The sequence below is a fragment of the Coloeus monedula genome, assembly GCF_965178545.1.
Source record: "Coloeus monedula genome assembly, chromosome: 4".
In the NCBI taxonomy this organism is placed as follows: Eukaryota; Metazoa; Chordata; class Aves; order Passeriformes; family Corvidae; genus Coloeus; species Coloeus monedula.
This window is the reverse complement of record NC_138784.1, coordinates 54,134,219-54,156,248: the sequence shown is the minus strand read 5'-3', so window position 1 is coordinate 54,156,248 and position 22,030 is coordinate 54,134,219. Positions and strand designations below refer to the sequence as shown.

Here is a 22,030-nt window from a genome sequence, read left to right as displayed (position 1 = left end):
GGAGCTAATGTGGACGCTATAGGTATGGGTAGGAGTGGAGCAGAGATTAAAAACCAGAAAAGTTTTCTATAAGTGTCTCCTGAACTTGCAGATTCCATGGGAAGAGCAGCTGTCTGCAGATCAGCCTTAAGTCCTTGCTTTTGTAAGTAAAAGCTCTCCTGCATGGCAGTGAAGACTGTATACTGTATGTGGAAGAATACTAAGCACAGACCGGAATATTTATATTTATTTTTGCAATACCAGGGTAAAAACAATTTAACAATGCCAAGTACAGTGTTATTCTCATAAAAACTTTTCATTTCAAAACAAATGATTTCTAGTTCCCACAAAAGTTAAAATCACATGCAGCTATATGAAGGTAAATTGCTTAAGATGCACAGTTATATATCAGAAGTCTTTGTTAAAATAAAACCATACTGACTACATCATTTTAACAAGGCAATTACACAGAACTAGAAAACTGACTCTGTAGTAAAATATAAAAATCTACAATTATAAATATAAATTTGGTCCATGGATCACTACAGAAGTAGCAGTATTTACAGTTAAGTATCAGATTACTATTTTAAATGTCTAATTGGAGTCTTAAAATGTTGAATGTTATGTAGAACAGGATTTTATTTACATTCTACTATATTAAAAGTTGCATTTCTAGCAAATGTAAATTGTTATAAATACAGCAAATAAACCAAATACTAAACCCATGACATGTTTGTAATTGAGGATTCCCTAACATCTATAAATATGGTAATTTTAAGTTAAAAGTAAAGCCAGATAAATCAAAAAAAACTAATACTGAAAAAACATACCACAATTCAATTATTAGAAACACTGTAAAAGTCAATCAAGTTAGTCCAGATGTAACAATGTATTACAATAAATCTTTTGAGAAAAGGCACGCATTGTTGATGATAAAAGTTCCACAGTAAAGTCATATATAACAGAAATGACTTGGTTTGAGCAATGGTTGGGATCTGATTATATATATACTGACTGGACACATTTTCCCCACCCAAGGTATAAAACTGAAAATAATAATGGTAAAACTCCAGGTGTGATTGGTGTGATGTTTATGTCTAATCTGATGTGTTAATTAAACTAAAGATTCTAAACTTTCAGCTGCATTTCCATCAGGTAAAGCTGAGCCATTACTGTCCATAGATGCTGAGGGGTTTTCTTCTTGTCTTGTGCTGACAAGGCTGAGAATAGCTTTGTAGAGAAACTGGTACTGTTCCTGGAGAAGAAAAGAGAATACACTCAGGATGTTGGCGGAAAGAGTTATCTTGTGACACTGTTACTCAAAATTAATTAACAGCTGATGTGTCAGTCTGTTAATCTACTGTGCTCCAGGATTTATTGCATTACTTAGCAGTTTTATTGTTTTCTGACTAATGGCTCCCCCTGTATACAATGTAAAGCATGTCATTAGGGACCACAGTACAGGTAGGATAGAAAGCTGTATTTTAAAAGAAATACGTGCTGAATCTAATCCTTGTTAAATTCAATTGCAAATTTGGGGACAGGATTAGGGTTGCTGTTTGTCTGCTGGCTTTTTTCTTCTTCTTTTTTTTCATCTGAATTCTTTCCAGAATCCAGAAGATTTCTTTTTCTACAGCACCCCTGGAAGACAATTTTCATTAATTCATGCAGAAATTAAGATGTGAATAGTTCAGTAATGTTGCCCTAGGATCCAAGCATGCTACTAATGTCACACATAGGAAAAAAAGGTGCACATTATTACTTACAATGTCGGTAAAGACTCCAGGCCTCATCAGATTTATCATCTTTGCTACGTGGTAAACATCCACTGAATTCTCATTTTCCAGTTGATGCATCAGAGTTGTTAATGCACAGAAAGTGCCTGCTGTCACCCCTCCATGCCTTTGTAAAGTAAAACAAAACAAAGCTCTAGAAACTGGATCAGGTTTTACAGCTGGAGAAATTACAAATTCTGGGGCAAACTGGTAAGATGAACTTCTGTCATGCTGGTCTGCCCAGCACTGGCTTAAAACAACTTTCACGGCACCTGGCTACAGCTTCTTAGAGTTATTTCTCTACAACCCTCTACTAACCAAATCCTGAAGGCCTTGGGACCTTCAGTGTTTCAAGATTTTGTTATTTTTTGCCATTATTGGACAGCTGGAGAAGGGCAAGGTGCCTCATCTAAACTGTTAATTCTTTCAGTAAAAGACAATGGAGTCTTAACTGATTTCCTCTCCAGCGACCTATCTGATAACCATCCAGAGTATCAAAATGATAAAACTGAAATGAAGTATGATAAAATAAAAATGTTTCTCTTGTTGATGCAGCTGGAACAGAAGCATTACCACTATTGTTAAGTGCAGACTGTGCCTTGTTTCAGCAGCTTTTACTCAGTGAAAGGATGGTTCTACAGAAAAGCATCAAAACAAACAGAAAAGTGCAGATCTTACTCATCATGTACAATCATGGGCCCATCACGGTTGGAAGCTTCCTCTTTGATGATGCTGATCAGTTCAAAAGTTTTACTAATAGGACTATCAGGATTTGGCCATTTTGGACACTGAAAATGCCTCACTTCAAGTACATAGTCATCCTAAATGATTAAAAAAAACCAAACAAAAACCTCCGTAAGTCAATTTTGTAAAAGATTGACTTTCTTTATTCTTTTCCATTACCTTGTTCCAGCTCCAGTCTCCAGATGCAGAACCCCACTGCAGTGGAGGTTGGACTATTCCCTTTGTCATCATATTACCTTATAGACGTTACTCCCTCCGTGGATGTTTCTAGAGCATGGATTTTTTATCCGTCATTTAACATCAAAAATGTAAGAAGATGTGGGCATTACCTTTAACAAATCAAGTCCTGAGTCACGTTTATGACAGTGTTACCTGTGTAGCTTCCAAAATGAAGTCTTGGATTATGAGCTTCTCCTCGTTAGACAGACATTTGTGTTCTTCAGCAATCATAGTGACTTTGAAACTCTCACAGTTTATAGGCTCATCTTTGTTTGGCCAGTACACAAATTCATCTTCAGCCTCCAGGAAAAAAAAATGAAGTCATAAAAGTAAGTAATGTTGAGCTCTTACAACACAAAATCTAATATAATAAATAATGTGTCACGTATATAATCAATCCAGCCATCTAGATTTAAATTGACAAATCAAATTTTGAGTGGTTAAACAATGGCAAAATGATGGTTTTCAAACACCTCTGCAGTGATCCTGACCAGAAGACCAATGTACCCTGTGGACCCATACAGCAAGGAACCTGCAGTGCTACCTTGTGCCACACATCCAGCCTGGCCTTCAGGCTGTGCTGTGCTGCACATAGTCCATGGTCACAGGATAAACTTAACTGGTGTGTTGTAATGTATGTGTGGTCCTGGGATTATCTGAAAGTGCAGAAAAAGGTTCTCATCAAAGCATCCTTTCTGTTTGACAACAGAAACGAAGAGAGATGGGCTTTTTAAAGAAAATCCTCTAATAGTTTGAATAACCAAAATGGTCAGATGGATAGGGAATGCTCCTTGTCATGTGTCCTGTCTGCCTGTTGTGTGTGTTTCAAGGAAATTGGGGTGGGTTCCAGTTGTGGTGGATGCAGAGAGGCCATGGCTGTCTGCTGGGTGGGTGCTACTGCTCCCTGGTCAAGCTGGCAGCGCTTCAGTGCCCTTCCTGCCCACCCTTCTGCAGGAACTGCTGCCCCATGCCCTGTGTGCCCACCCTGCTGGCAGTGCTCCTGGCCACTTTTGCACCCCAAGGGCTTCTTTTACATGTGAGAAATGCTTGGCCACTGGCAGTCCTGGCCCTGCCCAGGTCCCACCACCTGCTGTCCTGCGAGAAACAACCTCACACTTCTGCCCTTACCTAATAATGGCTAAGAAGCCATATTACAACTAAGTTGTGGAGCAAAACCTAACCTTGCATAATGGTTAGTTGTGCTGTTTGGCTCCTTTTATAAATTGTACAGGACTGATTTAATACTTTTTCAATCCAATCACAATCTGTCTAGACAAGGATTTCTAGATTTCTGCTAGATGACTTGGGGATTTTACACTCAGTTTGGTGTTACTAATTTTTAACTGTGTTTTGCAGAAGGCAAGATATTTTCTCATATCCTGCATATTTCAAAATGGTAATACTAATAAAATTCATACATAAACCCATAACAATCAGACACAGAACTCACCATATTCTGGCTATCAGGAAGCATGACTATTAACTGGGCGTTATGGTCCCATATCATTCTCCAGAAATCCTTGATAGTGTGTAGTAAGGGATGCTGAGTAATAATGAATTCATTACTTTGATAATAACCCTACCAAAAAAAAAAAAAAAAAAAAGACAGACTCAGAATTGCTACCCAAGTATTAATGCTTAAAGGAAGCTTCCAGTGGACAACGCGAGAACCTAGAAAATACATTGCACACTTGTTCCTTCTTTAGTTTCCTGCAAATATTAGAAAAATATAAAACTTCCATGGAAGTATTTTCCATGGGAAAAGGATAAATTCAATTACACTGAAACAATTTTTGAAACTTAAAAAAAAAAACTGATAAAAAAAGGACAAAAGAGATCAGAGAAGACTCAAAGAGGCAACTCATAATAAAAATGACTGACTACCTGAACCAAATAAAAGAATACTTGAAAGAGCTGCAAAAATCCCAAGCAGTTTCTTAATCTACACAGACATCTCAGATCAAACTCCTACCAGAAAAGAGAGTTCCTATGCAGTAACGTACCAGAAAGATCATGTACACATACCATAGCAGAGAGCTTTCCCATTTCTTTCCTGAATGTCCAGGAGGCATTTACTCCTCCCTCTCAGCTATTGAAGGGGGAAAGAGTTGAACAAAACCCAGAGAACAAAAAGATAATGGAAAGCTGATGAACTGTGGTATCCAAGGCTATGCCAGTTGCAAAAGCTCTGTAGGATGAGCAGGTAGGAAGGCAAACCACAGTACAGCCATTGAAAACTAACTAGTTATTTAACACAGTTCATCTCAAAAGATCTTCCTGTAAGTGGCATTTAGCTTTAACAGTTTTTGAAACTATGATGTGATTTATGTTTCTATAGATTGCTAAAACGCAATGCACTTTTACCAAATTTAAGACCAGTAATAATGGTAATAGTACTTCCTGGGGGAAGTAACTCTTTCAGGCAGAGTGAATAATGGAAGAAAGCAGCTTTCAAAATCAGGATTGTGCCACCCTAACTCGGCTGCATGGCAGCTCTGGAAACAGCTGTGCATTGTTTTTCACCAATATATTAGCTGACTTACCATAATATAGGAAGCATTGATGTAGTCTGTGCCTTCACCAGATAGTGATGAGATACCCACTCTAGATCTTTCCACTGTAAAAAATTATGAATTCATAAACATGTTGCAATGACTCTTATAATACTATAGCAATTATCTCACATTTCACAGTAATAATAACCCTGAGCTCTATCAATCAGAATAAAGTGCTATCCAGCCATCTATTTTATTTTCCTGTGCATAATTCTTAAAGCACTTCTTCACTACAAATACTTTACAAAACATTGCTCCAAACCAATGCAGATGCCTTCAGTTCTTGATGAGGATTTGATCAACCTTACCAGGAATGATAGATGAGGTTCGGTTCTTTTCTCTGTTACACTGTTTGAGTGCAGTCGAATAATCACACTGCTGTGTGTTAGACTGGCTCAGCAACTGAAACAATGAAGTTAAAAAAAAGTCAGGTAACTGTAGAAAAGCCATTCCTTCATAAGCTGCATTAAACAGAAGGGTGCATATATTGCAGGTTTGCTGTCTCCCTTAACTGTAGTTATCTAGTTATCTGTCTAAACTACTTAGCAAGTCACCAGAATATTTTTTCTTCACTGTTCTTAGCAGTTCAAATTATTCTTGAATCCTAGATCAATAAGCATATCTTTGAAGGTGAAGTCTGTCATCTAGCCAGTGCTGTACACTGAGGGGAGTACACTGATTGATCAATATAGTTCATGATGTATTTGCCAGAATAGTATCTTTCCAGACATTTTTACCTTTGAGATCTTTCTTCAAAGGCATGCAGTTAAGAGTTTCCAAAATCTATTTACTGTCCTATTTCTCATGATCTCTTTTTTGTGGATTTTTTTTGCTGGATCCCTTGTTTAAGAATATGAAAATAATTCTTCTGTCCCAACTGACTGCATTCGTTCAGTACATTTAATCTGAATTTAGGCTCAGCAGTTGAATTTTAGGTAGAGAAAGCTGATGAAAGTTATGTTGAGATACTTTTAAGTCATTCAGGGTTTAAAAACCTAAAGATTTTCACACTACTATCTCAAGAGAGCTCACCTTGAATTGTTTCTCCAGTCTGGTCTTTCCTGTTGGTCCGGGTATCAAGAGAGCATTAACATAGGCATGAATGTGAGTCTCAAGGACTTCTGTTTCTTTACTGAGTATTGCTTCGACCAGTGCATCATGAATGAAGATGTATTGCTCCTAGGAAAACAAAACCAAACCTCTGAGCTCTCATGATTTTCAGATTCCCCTAGATACCTCTGGTTGAGCTGCCACTTCTGATGTGGTCAGTATTTTTTCAGAGGTTTTCTCAAATCTTCTACAACAAAGGCTGTCCCTCTGCAGTGACAGTACACATTTACAAGCACAATTGACAATTATACTTGCAATACATACATACACATATATATATATGATATAATACCAAATCCTCACTACTTGTGATATCTCACATTAACAGAATAGAGTTAAAAATGCAAGCACAGCCTTAAGTCAAATTTTCAAGCCAGTCCTGCCTCTAGTTCTTACTGCTATCCTCCATTTTCTCCCTCATATCCTTTGGAACAAGTGCCCTAGCTGTTGATTAACTTCTTTTCTGTTGAAAGGCACTGGGGAATCTAAACACCTGTTCCTGAAACCTGAAATAGGCTTTCAAATGCCCTGCTGTTGCCCTTACTGTTTCCTCTTGGTCTTTCAATATTTTATATATAATCTTCAGTTTAAAGCATCTATATCTAATTTTCTGTCTGAAACAGCTTTTTTCCCCATATTTTATTGCCTAATATAAACTGTTTGATGAGGTTCAGTGAAGATCTGAACACCTGATAATGGTGCTTCCTCAAAAAGCTCCGTGACAAAAATACAAGTCCTGCCAAAAAAACCCTACTGTGGGAAACATAATTTACACAGGCTTCCTTCTGAGTCCTCCTTAATAAACAGACAAGAGCCCACAGAAAGGTAATTTCTAGTGCACTGCTCTAAGCATGCCTAGAAGGATGTCTCTATAAAACCAAGGCAAGCAAAAGGGAAAATCCCACCCAGTCTGGTGACTGGTTTCTGTCTGTCTGGTGGTGCCAAAAAGAGCACTGCATCATCTCTCCTCCTGCAATCAGAAATAGTTTGTAATAGTCTCATGCTATTTATATTTTATTCTTACCTCAGTCTGCACCAAGTAGTTCCTTTGGGTACGTATGTGTTTTAAGAATCCAAATATGTTGACTGTCCCTTCATGCTGAATTTGCTGTAGCATGCTGTCTAACACTATGTATGTGCCTGTCCTTCCAACACCAGCACTATAAAACAAAAAACCAGTCTTGAGCCTGAAGTAAAACGCTAATGGAAAGAACTGTTCCATACACAGTTTTTCAACAAACTGCTGCATAGGGAATATTTCCCTCTGCAAATGAATTTATTATACAATACACTTTGCTAAAGGTTTGAGGCCGATAGTAATCTTTTTCTTTGTGCAAGAATAGACCTAAACACTATTTTCTCAAATGATTTTTAAACTATTGGCTGAAATAGAACTAAGGGGTTTCCTGCAGGTCTGCCATTTTCAGGCTTCTGATATTCCTTAGGATACTTTGCCAAGTATATCTAGAAAAGGTGGTATATGTCAACATTTGGGCACACTTAATGTGTTCAAATTCCTCTATGTCAAAACGGCACTTTAAAGCAAAAGTTGCATTATTCCACCCACTACATTATAGGAGATTTCAAAGATAAACCCCAGGAAATGGCAGAACTCTGGAGAGTATATCTGTAAGAGAAAAAGCTTAGCACTCTTTAAACAAAGCTAAGATGGCAAGCAATTGTTGAAAACCTTTTAAAAAATAGAAAATGGAGAAGTAAGGGTTAATCAGCTCATTCCTGTTATGAACTCTGATTAATGTAGTATAAAACCAGTTGTATCACAAAATTAAAGAAAAAAATTCTTTTATAAAATAGTCACTTGTAATTCCCCTCTAAGATATGAAGGAACATTATGTGTACTGTCCATGTAACTTGAGAGCAGCACCGTGCTGGGCCTGCATGGTCCCCTCTGGGCAGATCCAGCTCAGTCCATACATGCTAATTCAGTCATCTCATTTCTGCCACAGAGAGGGCACAGAGCATAGGTAGTGTGAGCTTAGATTGCTGTAATAAACTGTCTAAATAAGTATGATATGAAATTCAAAGGTCCAGGTTGTTAACACCCTGTTAGACACAAAGAAGTACAAAGATTACCAGACGCCATCTGTACTTGTTATGAAAGAAAAAACATGAAAAGTACCAAATAAAAATAGCTAAAATAAGTTTCATACATCTCATCATTTGTGTCTTCCATATAGCCTGTAAATATAAACAAAAGTTACATTTCCAACATGAGATGATTCCTTTGAAATTCCATAGTGCATGGGGTCAGGTTAGCTAAAAAATGTACAAAACTGCCTACGGACAGAGGTGAGTTAATACCTCTGACCCAAGGGAGAGGTCTGACTGAAGCCACATGACTTACCACTATTCACTTTTTAAAAACTCAACTGAATTGACTCCTAATGTATTGCTGATATCTCAGCAATCTCAGGCTTGACATTTTGAATTTCCCAAGAACAGGCAGGATGTAAATAGCAGCAGAACAAGAAGATACGGAATTTTCATTTTCCAAGCTAAAAACAGATGTCAGTCAGATTAGATCATCCCACAAATAAAATATCTTCATTTGCAGCATTTGTGAGGTGACTTTACCTGTTCGCTTTCTCAGAGTCAGCTCCAGAAGGACAGAATTCATGAGGAGGTTCTCTTTCCAAATGTTCCATCAAAGGTGAGGTACTACAGCGGAAAACCAGAACCTGCTTATATATTTTACAACAACCCGGTCCTTCATGGGCATTGTGAAGTCATTCCAGGTCCTACAAGCCCTTTTTAACCAATTTTCCCTGAACTGCCAGTTTTAGTGAGCACTGACAGAACACCTGCCTGCACACTGCGGCACATGCAGACCTCAACCGTTCCCCAGAATGCTCCTCCGTTGCAAATGACTGCTAGAGCCCAGAGTAATGTTAAAAACAGCAGAGTTGTAGTTCAGCCAGGAATAGAGTGAGTCTTCTCTTGTGCACAGAACTCCTCTTAGGATTACAGAGTATCCCTGCACCAAAGAAAGCATGAGCCAAAAGCATCCTAATGATATATTTGCAGAAATGAAACATTTATCCCCACACATGTATCTGGTAAGCTCATAGCATTCAGGAGAGCAGTACAGAAATGTGGGAAAAAAAAAAGAAGTAAAAGCACTTTTGCCAAAAAAAGAAAAAGAACATAGCGCAGAGCAGCATCATCTTGTTTACGGAGATTTATGGATTTACAGAAGTGGCACAGACAGTTGATTAGTTGGCCTTACGAAGGAGAGAAATATCAGATAAGAATATCAGCTAAGAAATTAATCTTATTCCATCAGGAATTGTTAAATGCAAGAGTGAAATTTTGCTTAACCCACAGAGAAATTATTTTTTCTGCAAAACAAAAGTGGAGTGAACCTTACAGGACTAAAAACCACACCTGCAATGAACCACAACAGGCCCAACAGCGTGGCGCTTCGCATGCGATGCCTTCCGCACAAAGGTGAGAACGGGCAGTGTATATTCTGGAACACCCATGTCAGGCCACTGGGTATAATGGTACTGAGTCACTATGCGTCCACTAGACCTCCCCTTCTGGGAACCCTGCAACAGAAACATAATTCCACATGTAAGCAGCCCATATCTTCCTTTATTTTATTTCCATACCTAATAGCTGTTGAACTGGCTCTGAATATTCCAGCCTTCAAAGAGAAGGGGAAGGGCCAGTGCTTCTGTCTCACCAGCTTGCCCACTGAGTGGAAAAATGACCTGACACTGTCTCTTAGGAAGCCATAGAGAAAGACTACAAGCACTGGAGAGATAACATATTACAACTGCTCTCAAGAGTCACCAGCTCTTCCTGCCACTCTGCTCCTCTGTTGAGTGAATGAACAGAAAGAGTAGGATTCATCTCACCCAGCCTTAGTGGTCTACAAGGTAAGTAGCCTTGTCTAGGCTGCTTTTCTAAGCTCCCTTCCTCCATGGCAACTCAGAGGCAGGGATTCCTTCAGAAAGCAGGTAATCTCATTCAAAGATTCATTCCTAGAATAGGCAGAATAAATTAATTGAGAGTAAATGCTGCACGTTATGTATTAATTATGCAGGGAGGGTGAGAGACTAGATGTCTCGGACATTTATGTGGCTGGAATAAATTAAGTTTTCAGAATCCTCCTCAAAGTAACTAACATCACCCTGCTGAGAGAGCATGCTGGTTCTGGTTACAATAAAGTAAGTGTGGATTCACCTGTCTTTAGAAAGGAAAATGGAGAGCTGAGGTGGATAATTTAACTCATACCATGTTTTCTTCAAGTTGCTCTCTTTCTGAAAATGTATCGTCCTGCTACCCAGGCAGGCAAAATCCACATCAGCTCTCCAATGTGATCAGTGCTTTTTCTCTGATGGTCCTACAGTTTTCTGAGTTTATTCATCTGGTCAAATTAACTGAAGTTGACAAGCATCTTGGCTGGCTGAGACCTACAGGATTCGGCTTTACATATACAGCAGAAAGAGTTGTCAATTGCCTTAAAAATATTCTGAGCATCTTTTAACACTTCCTTTTGCCCACCTCTGTTTTCAGGATGCTACAAACCTTTTTGATCTTGGTGTTTCTAAGAGTAAAATTCCTCACAGTGTAATAGGCAAGTACATGAACACTCTTCTGAGTAACCAAGAAGTTCCCATATTCTTCACTACCTTCGGCAGGCCAGTACTGGTCACATTTTCTCTGTTAAAAAGAAAATAAAAAATAGAGAAAAAAACCTCCTAAAATGTCAAACTAGTAAGCCAAAATATTCAAATTTAAGAGCATAGTAAAGCACAAAACTGTACAGCAACTGTCAATATACCCAGTTTATAAATAGACATGATCTTCTGTGCAGGAGAACAAGTAACAATTATTTTGGCTGTGCAAAGATGCTCTTCATTTGGAATACTCCAAAAAAGAGGTTTAAATCATACTATCAGAGTTGAAGGGGTCTAATGTTGTGGAACTTTCTATTCTATAGACACTCTAAAGAAAACAACACGACCTATAGGAAAAATAGGAATACATCCAAGTCAGTAGAATTGTATGTGGCTTTTGATTAGTTTATAGTATGGGCAGAGAATATTTATAACTGGTAGCCAGGGTAAGAGTGAACCTTGTGTATGGCTAGAATGTACAGCAGAGAGCTGTGATGTGTCCAGCCTTTTGGCTGGGTAGTCATATAGCCTTCTCTAAGAGTATTAGAAGAGTGTTTGTTTATAGCACGGTGCTATGAATGAAGTGGTACTCCTAGGGCAGCCCTCATCTGCAATTGCTTTGTCTGTATCATCTGAGAGATGCTTTTTAGGTAGTATGGTAAGATTTACATTCATTTTAGGCACTGCTGCCAGTGTGTGGCAAGTGTGATGCAATGTGTCCTCATGTGACCCCAGGGTACATGTATACTCGCACCACATAATCAGAGAAACACACACCCTGTGATGGGGTTGGACCTCTTTTTGTCTCACTGGACAAAAGTGTGTCTAGTCATGTAGTAGGAAAGGAACTGGGAGTACAGGATGTTAGCAGGGAGCAGACAGTGAATATCCAGAAAAGTTCACCTGAAATATGTTCTTCTCCTTTCCATGGTCAAAGGCAACCCTGACAAAGAGCATGATGGCAAGCAGATTGGTAGCAGAATGTGGCACAAGGTCCACAGTCTGTCCACTTTTATTATATAGAAGAATTCTTTTTTTCAGGATAAGATTTTTTTTGTGGTTAGAACATGGTATTTTCAAGACTTATTGAATATTTTCTTTAGTTTCATTCTACAAATCCTCAACTTTATACTTCTGTAGCCAGTCCTAGTAGAAGCAACTACTACAAACTACTGATTTTTGTTCAATAAATGTCAAAACCGGATTTTTAAAAGACAGGAGTTTGCTACAGGTAGATCTACCAACATCAGAGAAATAAAAAACAGACAAAGGTACTCATACCCTTCCTTTCTCAATGAGATTAGTTATCATCACAATAACTTCTACATTATGTTCCCATATCATTCTCCAGAAATCTTCTGCTGTTGATTTTAGTGGCCCTTGAGCTGCAATGTAGGCTTTTGGCTTGTTGTAGCCCTAAATTGAAATATAAGAAATGACACTTGTCAAATCACTGTCCATGAGCAAAAGGAGGTTGGGAGGTGTACAAGACATTTAATGTATTTATTTTTAAAGACTTTGAAAACCTTTTAAGCACTTTTATGTTTTTAACTATTGAAATTGCAGAAACCCTGTGGTATCAGATAACATATGAATACAACTGTTATGTCAATATTTATCATTCCAGCAAATAGGATATGTATGTTCAAATGCCCGTGTTCAGGAAGAACATGGATATGATAGTGATTATGAGATGTGTTACAGAAGTGGTTTAAAAAATGAATCATGATCACTCGTGTAAATAACTATGTAATGAAAACTGGTAATGGTGCCTTGGTGAGGCTCTCAGCTAAATAGACTCTTCCTCTCATGAGATTACCTCAGAGGGGAGAATTAACCACTCAGATGAGATATACCTCTAAAATGACTCAGATGTGACAGGATATTTTTTCTTAAAAAATGCCCTTCATTAAGCTGCAGTTGCTACAATATGAAGACGGATTCCAAGAAAGAATTGGCATTTTACCTTTGCTTTAACTTCGTAGGCTTAACTTAGACCACGAAAGTTTTTTTAACAAAATCTGTAATATTGTGATACTTCTTTTGCATTAAACCTATTCATGTCCATACATATTTTTTTTTACAGAAAAGACTGACAGATCAATAGGCCAGTAGATAGGAAAAGGCACTTACATCGACATAGTTGGCATTAATGTAATCAGTCAGTTTTCCATCCTTTTCTGCAAGCTGGGCTAATTTAACCCTAGTATGATCATCTGCAGTAAAACAAGGGAGAAAATAAGCAATTTTTGGTAAGAAATATATTCTTTCTTGTAAAAATAATGAGGTGTATTTTTACAATGCGTAAGACCAATACAATCACATATGCCAACATCCTTTCCTTAGGTATGAATCAGATTCAAAATTCTAATTTGCAGAAAAATAAAGTAATGACTCCAAAGTTTGAAGGGATTCAGAATCTAGTGGCCTGAGTAGCAGCACCTCGGATCATTTTAGGCACTATGACATATTTCCCCTATGGCCTCTAGCTGCTGCTTGTAAATGTGTATAGGTCTTCCATAAGTCCTGTGTCATGACTGCCAGATCTGCACAGTGGGATGTCTCAAAATGACAGCAGGCACTGTTGTTGAGGAACTTTAATTCCAAGTTAAAAGAACACTGGAGAGCAATGGGACTTTGAAAATGCTGGTCATCTAAAGTATCAGCAGTGGCTACATCAGGGTGAGCTGAAGCGTTCTGTAGGCTGCACCAATTGTAAGAACTACACTCGAGTCGCTTACAGAGGATTCTTGCTACTTCAGCTGCCCTAAGCTGCCTCTGTACTGCTCTTTAATAAAACAGCCCCTGGGCTGGCACATTTCGTATGACCAGCTACAAACACAGAGTGGCAGAGGAAAATCCCGGAGTTTTTGTCCCTTTAGAGACATCTTTAGCCAGGGGGATTGTAATTTCCTGTTGCTGGTTTACATTGTCTTCTGCCAGACAGCTGACTCTGTCACTTTTTCTAGTAAGCTTTAGTGATGCTCAGTGCCAAAGATATAGATTTATTTAGAGCTTTCCTGTAATCAGAACAAAGTTGAAATGCTATGGAGAGTTAAAAAAAGTATTGAGCCACCAAATGATCAAAAACCCAGAGGCAATAGCTTGAAAGAGATATTAACAAAACTGAATTGTGTTTCAGAGCAGAAAAATCTGGGAGAGTGATGCAGTGGGAAAACAAGTGTACTGGCTAATGAAGATGCTGTACTACATTGTTGCCAGGCACAATACCACATAAAACCAGAACATTCATGTTTATATGTGACAGTAAATATATCCAGGGATTTTGAAGCTCATAGAGACAATAAATCACCATTATTCCAAATCAAAGATGGATTAATTTTGACAATCAAAACACAGCTTCTTAGGCTTTCTAATGGCATTATAATGAAATCTCCCAACTCCCTTTGGGTCATTGCAGAAGACACGAATATGTCTTGCTGACACATGCTCATCAAAGCAGCAGAATGTCAGAGGCCTAACTTGAAGAGATGTGAAATCTCATGCTAACTCCTCTCCAAGGAGCACTTTGCTGAACAGTAGCTGGAGGTTTCAGTGTAGAAGTATTTTTGCTCCCACTAATAACATATAAATCTACACTTGTCTGTAATTATTTCTTGCACAAAACAACAAATGATGCTTTTACTTACAAGCAACAATGTTTATGTATCTATTCTTATTCTTGTTGTCAGGGTGATTAGAGCTGTCTGATGTAATACCTAGATCTACAGTACAGCTCTGGATTTCCTGAAAAAAAAGTATGCCATACTTCAGTAAGTATTAACATACATAAAATGTCTTTAAATACAGTAAGTAAGCATGAAAAGAACCACAACCTTACACCCAATTATCTATGATATTTTACAACTACTTCATTGCTAAAAAAAAATGCAGTGAAATAATTCCTTACCTGATAAAACTCTTTCAGTGTCTAATGAGGGAATGAATGCAAAAAAAGTAAAAAAAATCAAATTCCACAGCACAGAACAAATGGATAAGTGTTTATATAAATTACAATTACTATATGGAAAACAGTTATGGTCATGCAATATATCCATAATAACAACAAAACTGTGTATTTTGACAAACTCCTAAAGGAAACAACAGGTAGTTTTCCCAGTTAAAATTATGGCATCTCTTTTCCTATCTTTAATGTTAGATCTTAGGCCAGTGAAAGCTTGTACATATGAGCAACACTACAGACTTTAGCCAGATTATCTGTAAATTTTACAGTTCATTAGAATTTTTATTGGTCCTTATAAATGCATCAGTTTCTCTGGGGAATGTTTTTGCTCTCTTTGCATTCAGCTGCAAAACCTCCACTGAAGCAGGACTGTGTGCTGTCCAGCCAGCCTCAGAGCACTCTGGGCAAAGACAGAGTTACACCCCTCACTCTGGCTGCCAGCAATTTCAACGATTTTATAAAGAGAGACAGGCTTGAGAAGACAGGCACAAACTCTCTAAGACTCACAAAATTAATTCATTTTATTGATTACTTTAGTTGACAGGAAACTCAAGCATTTATAAGGCCCACACTGTTAAATAGCAAATATATTGCCATCACTAAAAGTACTAATGATGCTTCCCAACACTTTTTGTAATTCATTTTAATGTCAATGACCTTAATCTACTTAAATATATGTATAAAAAGTGGTTGTCAGTCTAAAAATTAGATTTTAAAGGAGTTATTTTGTAGTAATATAAAAAAACTTGCTACCCTCTCCCCCCCAAAAAAATCTGAACCACCTTTGTACTCTTCAAATGTATGCTAACTCTGCAAAGACAATTACTGTATTTCAGTTTTTCCCAATCTTCTAAGTTTTCTATTAGTAGAGAAAAGAACTGGACACTAATTCTGGAGTAGTCCACAAAGCAGAAAAAGGATCACCAAGAAATGATGAGGACACTGACTTTTCTTTGCAATAGTTAAAACTAGCATGAAATATGTCAGATGGTGCTGCTGTAGTTCGGTGACACGCACTATATTTTGTCTTTAGATCACTTCTGTAATTAAGGAAAAGTAAAATTGTAGGACAAGATCAATTTAGAATGAACAATCTGATTTCTGTATTGCTGTACTCACTAATGGTGACAGAACTTTGTATCCATTGTATTTACACACAGTCCTTCAAGACCTGCTCTTATTCATAGCTAGCTGAGCTGGAGCCCAGTCCCATCAGTGCATACGCACATGTGTAGTATATGAATATATACTGGACATTCACAAGTATTTACAAATTTGGTCCCACAATCAAATAGATATTCTGAATGTTAAATGAATTGAAGAAAAAATGCTGATGAAGAAGGTTATGTGAAGGACATGGAATTTTTGGTTGGCTAGATCACAATACATTGGCTGGGGAAACAAAAGCAAAACCTAAAGATGAAAAACTCTGAATTTTTTACTTTCGTTATTGTTTTTGCAACAGGAATATTACAATTGTATTTTAAATTAACACAGACCAGTTAAAAAACCTGTTCCCATCCCAACTGACTGATTTTGTTTCAAATCTCTTGTAAAATTGCTGATGGTACAGCTTTCATTACAGTATTTGGGGTTTTAATGTTTATGTCAATTAAGTTAGAACATATCCATCTTTAAATTGATTGCAATACACGAGTGTGAAAAACAATGAAGATCATTAGTTACATATGGTGATAGTAACGTTACATGATTAGAGCATGTGTTTCAACATTTTCAAATACCTCTTATGAACCATATACTTTAGGAAAGGAACTGTAAAGCTTTCACTACCACATAGGAAGACTACATTAGCTCCCCTGTTAATCAGAAGTCTTGCCACGTGTACTCATTATTACTTCCCTTTTATTTTCTCTGTAAATGGAACAAGCAAATGTGGGTAGCTTCTGCAAAATTCAATTGTCATTAGTATTGGAAAAGCTTTAGATCTATCACTGTGTCTGATAAACCATATACATTGCACTATCTTTGCATAGTTTATTCACACAATTGTTCAGTATTTTAGCACAATAATAAACATTCCCATTTGTACCAGTCCTGGTAGCTTTTAGGAATCTCCCTAGGCTTTATGCATAATCTCCATACTGGGCTCAAAGCACTCACATTTATTGCGTTATCTCATGCATTCATGAAATTGGTGCCCAAGTCAGAATGTAATGCCCCCATTTTTGTTTCCAGGCATTTAAACTTAACATTATTTGTACATGCTAAGTAAAAGATGACATCATAGAGCCATACCTCAAATTCTTCAGAAAAACCATTACTTGCATGTAAATCTGCAACATGTTTTGGAAAATGCTTTATTGGAATTGCTCCAACATCATCTTAGGGGTGGGAAAAGACAAAAAGTATATTTATGTAGAATAAAAAACCAGTGACATATAATGAAGTTTATATGTAGGCAATCCACAAAACATCCTGAAATAAAATTCTTGGCATGAACTTTGGATATACAACTCCCAAAAAATTACAACCTTCTTTTATGCCATTAACATTTCTAAAATAGTTGCCTAACACTTGAACATTTCTAAATTATTATTTGGAAAGAAGATAAAGAAAATGCCTTGCTAAGTTTTGCTCTGTCTGTAAGCTCCCCAAATCAAGGTGCTGATTCTGCAAGATGCTGAGTTTTTCTGTTAAAATAGAAGAACACACAAAATTCCCTGTGAAGTCATGGAGATATGGGAGGATTAGCTCTTTGCTCTCAAAGGCAGAGAGCAGAGCTCTGAATAATACTGATAAAGTAGGAATGATTAGGCAGAGTTGTCTTGGTACTTCACACTGATTAGTGTTGCACTGGAACTCAGATGCAGTACATGGACAAGCTGCATAGTCCCAAGCCTGCTAAATTAAAGCAGCATTATGCCAGTAGTTTCATATTAATTTACAGTTGCATGTTTGCACTGGCATCCAAAGTAAACAGCAATAATTTTCATCTTTTACTGCATTAGTGACTACCTTCAGTACAGAAATTTCTCCCTGTTCTCCTTATGATTCTATGATTACCAATTGATAATAATCTTATGTCTGATCATGGCAGTACTGACTGCAGATTTTCACATCAGGCTTCATATTTCAAGTTTTAAATGCAAGATTTATGTTTAACACTTCTTGGCTACCCAAAAAGAACAAATCTACATTCTCAAGAAATAAGTGTGATTAATGTAACATCTCCATTTTACTTTAGACAAATACAAAAAACCACTTGTGTAGAATATGCATCAGGAATCACATCAAAAACCTTTGGGACTTTCAGTCTTCTCTTTACTGCAAATATGCTGTGTAAACAAAGTCATCTGTTTGCTAATTATCTGCTAAAGGATGGCATTATTTCACTTAGTTTTGGTACTGAAAAATAATTTTGTTGGGTTTAAAAATATGTTTATTTCACAATCTGTAATTTCATCACTATTTCATATGCGAACAAAACGTCAGAAACATTGAACAAGGACCTGTTATTCACATCAACAGATGTTGAGCATTTATCCTACCTAATAATTTTATCTTTCAGTTACCAAGAATTTGTTGATTTGTACCAAGATCCAGCTGATCTTCCACTTACATGACTGGATTTGAATACAAAAAGTGAATTTATCCAGTCAAGCCTAAGAGAAGCTGAACAAATGTGTAACACAATCTTCACACTTTGGAAACGTAACCTTCCATGAAGGGTTTATCCTAATGATATGCAAATACAAAACCAGAAGGGAAAGTAAATGACCCAAAGAGTGAGTACAATAATGGAGAAATAGGTTCTGTTTCTTTGCCCATGCAAATCTCCCAGTTCAATCACTTCTGAATCCAGGAATGTATTTTATATCTGGATGTCAGGTATCACTTCAAACTACTGAGAGTTTGATAGTGGATCTGAATACTACCCTCTAATTCATTATTATTTGAATGCATCTTTGAATTGTGCTGTGAAGTGCCATGGCATTTTCTGTGAATAACTGCAGCTCTCCTATCTCTGCCAAAGAAACTCCATGGAAGGAAAACTTAATATATAATGAGATCTGTGGAGTGTGCTTTTGGTCATAGCCATAAGAATTGAACTTAGCAGTTGCAAAACACTCTTCCTGCCCTACAGTCTTTTCTAGTATTACATTGTAATTAGATGCAATTGTAAAATTACACTGTTGAAACACTTGTGCAATAGAAAACGTAGTGACTGTTCACTTGACATCTGTTGCACGCAAAATAAAACTATTTCCTCAGTGCTTGCAGCTTTTTCCATAAAATATTTTGTGTATCCTCAGTCACTTAGAAAAAAATTTCTCTTTAATATTTATCAGCATTTCAGAAGGAAAACCTCCAGCTTCAAAACATGTATTTTAGGCACTCAGAAAAACTGTAAGTGCAATTATGACAATGGAAAACACTTTCTCCCTGAGGTGAGCTGGTCAGGAAAAATTGTAAGAAAATTATGCAGTTGTAATGCAACATAGTTAATGATGGAGAATTAAAGCAGACATTTCCTATAATGATTGTCTGACATTCATATATAATCATGTTTTCTGAAATCAAGCTGAAATCTCTGCTTTTCAACCATTTAGTTAAAGTTTATGCATCTCCTAACAACAGCAATCCATACAAGATGCATTTGAAGGTATCTACAGTTCAGTTACAATGGAAGCCTAAAGTTTGGGATTTATTTAACTAGACCTGTTTACTAGTTATTCACACAAGGGCTGATTTTCTTCCTTTAGTCATTCCATGGAAATCCATCTCCATGTGTAATAGCACAGTTTGCAAAAACATTACTTGTGGAACAAGATATCCTTGTCTCATAGGTGAGAATGTGGCTTAGGATCTGCTTCAGGATTAATCTATTTAGGGTTTAAATAGATGAATGAAATTAATCTATTTCATTCTACACAGACTGAAAAAGCTGTGAGGCTGCATGTGCTCCTCTGATACTCTTTGAGGAAAGAAAGGAAGCAGTTTCTCCAAATAAAGGTGGTGGATATAGAATCAGAAGATGCTAATAATATTCTGAACTTCTGTATTATTTTCATGAGAGGTTCACAGAACTTTACCATTGTAATTATGCTAGTAAAATACGTAAGTGTAAGAACACGCTGTAATTGCAAGTGAAATGCAGACAGATGAGGCATATCCTCATCCTCCTGGTAAAAAGAATAGGACATGTTCTATACACAGGTGACAAATCCAATTAAAGGCAGAAACACAACAGAATATGTTGCTGGTGTTATCCTCTAGAGCTATTTAGGGTGGCTCAGATGGCTACATGAGCAGCCACTCTAGTGAGGCTACACTTCAAATGGTTACAAGGCAGAGTATCCTTGAGGCAACTCTGTAAGCTGAGGATATTTGTCTTCTGTGTTACCTACAGAAGAGATTATTAATAACATCAGTCTGCCAATGTCAAGTGTACCTGTTTACACAGACTTGTACAAGAGGTTACAAATCTCTGGTTTACAGATGTTACAATATATGAAGAATTCATATTGACACAAATAAAGCAGCATCTTCCAACAGCTAACACCAATCCACAGAACAGTTGCCAGAAATACCTGAGACTGGGAAGATTGGAGCTGGGGGAGCAGAAATCACTCGAGGTGATGTATTATCTTCTAAATAAAAATGAGCAGTCTGGAAACATTTCCTAGAAAGGAATAAAAATAAAAAAATATTGAAAAAAAAAAGAAAATAAAAAAGAAACAACAAAACCCCACCAAAACATTTTCTGAGGTGATTTAGAATTCTGGCATTATTGAGTCAGAAAGCAAAATCATGATTTTGAAAACCCATTTTCATGGAATGTCTAATACTACTGCTATAATATAAATATTCCCCCAGCACATCACCAAATTATGCATACAACAGGAAGATACTACATTACCTCAGCAAATTACAGTTCATGCATCTTTACCTATACCAGAAGCAGAAGATAGAGCACACATCATAGTGACAACTGAAAGAGAAACTCTGCACCAGGAGCTACTGTAGATGCTGCACAGCTCCAAGTACAAAAAATGCTACTTTCTTCCTTACTTACCTAAATTCACTTAAATAATTACTGTTCCCTTTCATGTAATGATGCTAGCCTGAAAATGGAGCAGTGTAGAAGACCAGATCTGGAAATTCATCAATAGATGCTACCACAGACACGGAAGAGCAATAAAAGACAACACGCCCTGTAACAGCCAAAACAGTGGCTCTAGAACTACTATGACTGGGGCTAAACAACTTTCCATAATATAATCACAACACTGAGGGACACCTTAACTAAGGAGGGCTTCCCAAAGCTGACAGACCGAAACAGGGGAATTTCTAACTCCAGGAGATGCCAGCTTTGTTGCAAAAACATTGAAGTATGAATACAAATGGAATCAATCTTAACTATGACCCACAATGTTATTTGTATCTGTGCTGTAATCCAGATGTGATGATTATAGGAATAGCATCTGTTAAAAATCCAAGCTATTCAAAGGAATGAATAACCAACTGTTGCTGTAAGCATTGCAAAGCCTCTTTAATTAAAAAATCTCCATATGATTAGACATGCTAATAACAATCTTAACTTTGTTAAGATTATTATATAATATGTATATATTATATATATCTATATAAAATATAGATATTATTATTCGCTTATCATTAAATTCAAAAATAAATACATGCACCATGAAAATACTAATCTCATTTTATATTTACAAGATTCTGCTTCTTCAAAGCTGTTGGCTGAAACTATTGTATGATTGTTTGCTACTTTGTATAATCACTGTTATTATAAATTCTGTAGCATTCCTGTATCACTGCAGTCATAAAACCCCTCATATAATTGTTATAAGCAGAAATAAAATTTGAAGATACTTTGAGAAATATATAGGGAATATGTGGCTGTTGTCATTCTTTCCAGAACCATTAATGTAGATCATAAAGACTTTGGTAAGCTTATTTGAATTAAGCCTCTGGGAAACATGCCCATATTCTCAGAATGTGTTGGGAATTTTCTATCAGTGTACAATACAGATTCTCTTAAAACACAAGAAAAAG

The 22,030-nt window shown here is 36.9% G+C and overlaps 1 protein-coding gene across 1 annotated transcript in view; it reads right to left on the bottom strand.

Annotated features, from left to right (window-relative positions):
• Positions 1-1,093: 1,093 nt before the first annotated feature.
• Positions 1,094-22,030, bottom strand: part of PTPRZ1 (protein tyrosine phosphatase receptor type Z1) — a gene marked incomplete at both ends in the record, with an annotated part of 129,668 nt that continues 108,731 nt past the window's right edge. The window contains 16 exons of the mRNA XM_082280542.1: positions 1,094-1,234; positions 1,746-1,881; positions 2,433-2,575; positions 2,871-3,017; positions 4,168-4,296; positions 5,261-5,334; positions 5,581-5,674; positions 6,305-6,451; positions 7,407-7,542; positions 9,788-9,951; positions 10,937-11,071; positions 12,310-12,444; positions 13,162-13,244; positions 14,679-14,775; positions 17,249-17,334; positions 20,545-20,636. Of these exons, the coding sequence (XP_082136668.1) occupies positions 1,094-1,234; positions 1,746-1,881; positions 2,433-2,575; positions 2,871-3,017; positions 4,168-4,296; positions 5,261-5,334; positions 5,581-5,674; positions 6,305-6,451; positions 7,407-7,542; positions 9,788-9,951; positions 10,937-11,071; positions 12,310-12,444; positions 13,162-13,244; positions 14,679-14,775; positions 17,249-17,334; positions 20,545-20,636 (1,939 nt within the window). The remainder of the gene's footprint in view (positions 1,235-1,745; positions 1,882-2,432; positions 2,576-2,870; positions 3,018-4,167; positions 4,297-5,260; positions 5,335-5,580; positions 5,675-6,304; positions 6,452-7,406; positions 7,543-9,787; positions 9,952-10,936; positions 11,072-12,309; positions 12,445-13,161; positions 13,245-14,678; positions 14,776-17,248; positions 17,335-20,544; positions 20,637-22,030) is intronic.